The sequence below is a fragment of the Larimichthys crocea genome, chromosome XIX (assembly GCF_000972845.2).
Source record: "Larimichthys crocea isolate SSNF chromosome XIX, L_crocea_2.0, whole genome shotgun sequence".
Lineage (NCBI taxonomy): Eukaryota > Metazoa > Chordata > Actinopteri > Sciaenidae > Larimichthys > Larimichthys crocea.
This window is the reverse complement of record NC_040029.1, coordinates 2,624,957-2,629,037: the sequence shown is the minus strand read 5'-3', so window position 1 is coordinate 2,629,037 and position 4,081 is coordinate 2,624,957. Positions and strand designations below refer to the sequence as shown.

Sequence of the window (4,081 nt, the reverse complement as noted above, 5' to 3'; positions counted from 1 at the left end):
GCTTTTATTAGCACAAGAGTTGTTGAGATGGGTTTGTGTGTGTGTCAGAGGAAAACAGGTGGTTTTAGGTATGAAAAATAAATATAGTATAATAAACACAAGGACTTCATGTGACCCCTTTGAGTCTGCGTCTAAAGTTCATCTCCAGGTGTATGCCACTGTTTATTTGAATCACCCCTTTGTATTTCTGATTACTGAGTACTGAACAGCCTCAGGAGCAACTTTTCTTCAGCAGTCACCTCTTTGCATCACATATAATATAACACTGGTGGAAATAATGTGTCATCGCTTTGTTTGCAGCAGTAGCTCCCCACGGTTAATCTTTGACGTGCATTCATTTGCGATATTTATTCGAGGGTTACTCCAGGGTTGGCCTCCATGCCTGACAGCGATCTTTGAAACTTTTGAGCAGAACTTTGGCCAGACCTCAAAGCAAACCTCAAAGAGAGGGAAAACTCATTTAACTTCCAATGTAGTGTGGAAAAAGAAAAACATTCTGAGTTTCAAAGAAAGAGAATGACGATAGTTTATTAAAAGGACAAGAAACTAATACCTGTTTATTCATTTTAATAATTAAAACATTATTTATCTTACTCACTTTGTGCCCTACACCAGCACCAACACCAGCTCATGTAGGGTTGGTATTTAGTATTGAGTACTGCAGACTAGTATCAAGTATTAAGACTACAAAAGTAGCTATAGTTACATCATAACTCAAAGTTTTGATGTCCTTTGTACTGTATAATGAGCGACAACATGTTACTTTTGGAAGATAAATGTGTTGGTTCCGAGATGGGTATCAAGTGTTTTGGTTGCATTAGCATATTAGTACAGCTGAGCTGCATAGTGGTGGGTGTTTAATAACTGGATAGGTGGAATGCAGTTTGCAATATCAGCTACTGATATTGATATTATTTCATATTAAAATATTTTAATTTGTTTATTTGGCATTAGCTGATGTACAGTGTATTATTGCAGAGAAGCCGGGCTTTAAGTTTGAGTCTGAGCACATTTTTATAACAAATAAATGTATTATTTCACTTCATTGTATGTGTGTTTTTACAATTTCTAACTTTTTAGAATGTCTGCTTTCTGGGTTTGTTTTTGAAGGTGTCATATCAAGTTTATTCAGCACATTAAAAGGTTTTTACAACATAATAGTGATAATTTGTAGTATTCTGTGTGTGTGTGTGTGTGTGTGTGTGTGTGTAGAATATAGAACATTGAACATTCTGGAGTTCCATGGCTTCCACATAGAATTCAGTGACCAGAAGATACTAGGTTAACTCACAAGACAGACAGTGAACACATCTACACGGATATTCACCACAGACACTTCTGGAGAGAGAAGACACACGGCAAAGACAAGATGGAAAACGAGGTAAGAAGATCACACACACACACACACAAACAGAGGCACGCACAAGTTGAACCTCTTTTTTATGAAATACTCTTAATTAGATGAATACAAATGTCTGTCAGCTATGATGTTCTTGAAAATGAAGAGAAAATGAGTGATTCTTTATGAAGATTTATGTTGGATCTGTCAATCAACTGTTTGCTTTTCAAAGACAACATTTGACAACACATTTCAACCATAAGCTCTTAAAATGCTTCAAGTGCCAGATTTCTGTCTGGTCTCTCTGAATGCACATAGCTTGCAGATTTAATTAAGAGGTAGTTTGTGAATTCTTCACAACAAGAAATACTAAAACTCTAAACAGTACACACACACACAGATAGTATTTTGTTGATCTTTCAACCATTCCTGCTTGCTGAGATGATTGACCTGATTGTTTTTCTTCATAGGATTCATCAGACGAATCTGGAGAGATGATTTGCAGTGAATTGGATGTTCCCATCATTACATCAGAGGCCCTCGAACCAGTAGTTACTTTATTTCTAAGTGCTATCACAGATGAGTAAGTCACACATTGAAAGTTATCAAGCAAATCAGTGGCAGAAATCCTGACTCTATATGTATATTTATATACACACACTGGTTAAAGGTTTGTTTTTATTAACCATCTTCATCTTTTCTTACAGTCAGTGGGTGCTTTTGGCAGATGGCAAAATGACTTCTGGCGCATTCTCTCGGCTCTATAAAATGTGCAGTGACATCTTAAAAATCATCAGCTCTGAGGTCTTGGAAGTTGTGGAACCTCAGGTTCTAGACTGGATGTTTATCCACGCTACCCAAGGTGGCCATAACATGAAGTAAGTCAAAACTTTCCTATTCCTTCCTTCCCTCCTACCAAAAAACAACCCATTCACCTAAACCTTCTTCTCAAACATCCACTGCTTAGAGCAGGTCAGACTAACGTAGGATTCTTTCTCTTTTTCAGGAATCGCATTTTTTACAGTGTGACAGAGGATGATATAAAAGCCAGCATTGGAAATTCTTTTGATCGCTGTTTCGGTGAGGTAACAGGAATCCCACAGGAGAGGTCCAACGGGTCGATAGCACTGCTGGAGTTGTTTGCAGCAGAGGTGAAGAAGAGGGTGAACGAGAAACTTGCTGGACAGTCAGCCTCTTGCCCACGGACTGTAGAGTCTATTGATTCTGAAACATCCAATGATTATGACGCTACTGAAATGGTTCACCTAGTGGCCAATATATTGTATTGCTTGTTGCAAAATGATAGTGAGTCACCCAAGTATCGAGACACAGTTTCCAGCATGGATTTCTCTTCAAAACTGGGGGTTATTGATGTTGAAAATTTTTGCCTAGAGGAGCTTTGCACACAGCACTCTACAATGTGCCCCGTATCACTGAATGTGAAGAGTTTTGCCAAGGCTACAGAGAAGAAAAACCTGGGAGATATGAGACTGGAAGAATTTAGTCCCACATCCCTAAAGTCTACTGGAAGCTTCCAACAGGTTTCCATGACATCCAGTGACATGGCTTCTGGAGGAGGTGGTACCAGCCCAACAAAAGAGCAGAGGTTGAAAAAGTCAGGAAAAAACTGGAGCTTTGGACACAAACTGAGGACATTTTTCAACAGAAATACGAGTAAAGCCGCCACAGCCTCTGACCTTAACACATCAGAGTCTCACTCTTGGGCAGAGGATGCTACAATAACGCACCCTGTACCAAACATGCAAAGATCAGATAGTGAAGAGACTGTCACTAACTCTTCAAGTGAGGTGCTGAACAATTCTCCCCCAAAAAACAGGAGCTTTGGACACAAATTGAGGACATTTTTCAACAGTAAAACGAACAAAGTTACTCCAGGGAGTGACCTCAACACATCTGAGGGTCAAGGAAGCCTCTGCAGAGTTTCCAGGAATACTTTATGTCCAGATGAAATCACAGAAGTTGAAGAGTTTTGCTCAGAGGACCCACTTACTCCACCATGTGAGAATGGATCAATGCAATCCAGCAAGCAGCCTGCCATCATGAGGATTTTGTCTTCCACAGGCAGGATTCTGATGAAGCCATTCACTTGCTGCACTGTAATTTTTCCTGTTTTCCAATAAAACAATGAAATAGCAGTAGATTTACAGATTTCTTTTAGTAATGTTAGTTTTTATGTTTAAAATGACGATGACGTAATGTAAGGTTACATTAATATTATGTTTTTTTTAAATGACAATTTATTGTATTTGTACGTCTTTAACTCTAATTTTGCAAACAATTTTCTGTATGTTTTTACAGGTTCATCACCATTTTCCATAAGACAATGTAATAACTGTAAATTAACAGATACTAGCAGTAATTTAAATATTTACCTTTAGAATGACATGTAATTACCAATAATATAATATTACATTATTACTATGTTTTTTAAAGGTAATTTAACATGTTTCTTTCATATTCAAATGTATCAAATTTCAAAGTTGGTGCCTATTTCCAGTTTTGCTTCGTCCTGCTCATAACGACCAACCGGCCAAGTATGAAGAACGACAAATAGTTGGGATTAGCGCTAGTGTCCTTCAATCAGGTTCGTAGTGGGCATGTCATGGTTAAAGAGGTGACACAGCACTTGAGAATATTTTTTATACACTATTATTATTTTAGAAGACTTTGTCTATTATCCGAATGTTCATTCATAGTGAGTCAAAATAATCTTCTCAGCAG

The 4,081-nt window shown here is 37.9% G+C and overlaps 1 protein-coding gene across 1 annotated transcript; it reads left to right on the top strand.

Annotated features, from left to right (window-relative positions):
• The first annotated feature begins 1,269 nt into the window (after positions 1–1,269).
• On the top strand, positions 1,270–3,496 carry LOC113748301 (uncharacterized). The gene is made up of 4 exons (XM_027291545.1): positions 1,270–1,381; positions 1,810–1,922; positions 2,047–2,217; positions 2,346–3,496. The coding sequence occupies exons 1-4, from the start codon at positions 1,370–1,372 to the stop codon at positions 3,478–3,480; spliced, it is 1,431 nt and encodes a 476-aa protein (XP_027147346.1). The 5' UTR covers positions 1,270–1,369; the 3' UTR covers positions 3,481–3,496.
• The last annotated feature ends 585 nt before the right edge of the window (positions 3,497–4,081 follow it).

Excerpts from the sequence above, each read along its gene's own strand:
- LOC113748301 (XM_027291545.1), top strand. Across the intron at positions 1,923-2,046 it reads CTAAGTGCTATCACAGATGA|TCAGTGGGTGCTTTTGGCAG; the intron begins GTAAGTCACACA and ends CTTTTCTTACAG. Across the intron at positions 2,218-2,345 it reads CAAGGTGGCCATAACATGAA|GAATCGCATTTTTTACAGTG; the intron begins GTAAGTCAAAAC and ends TCTCTTTTTCAG.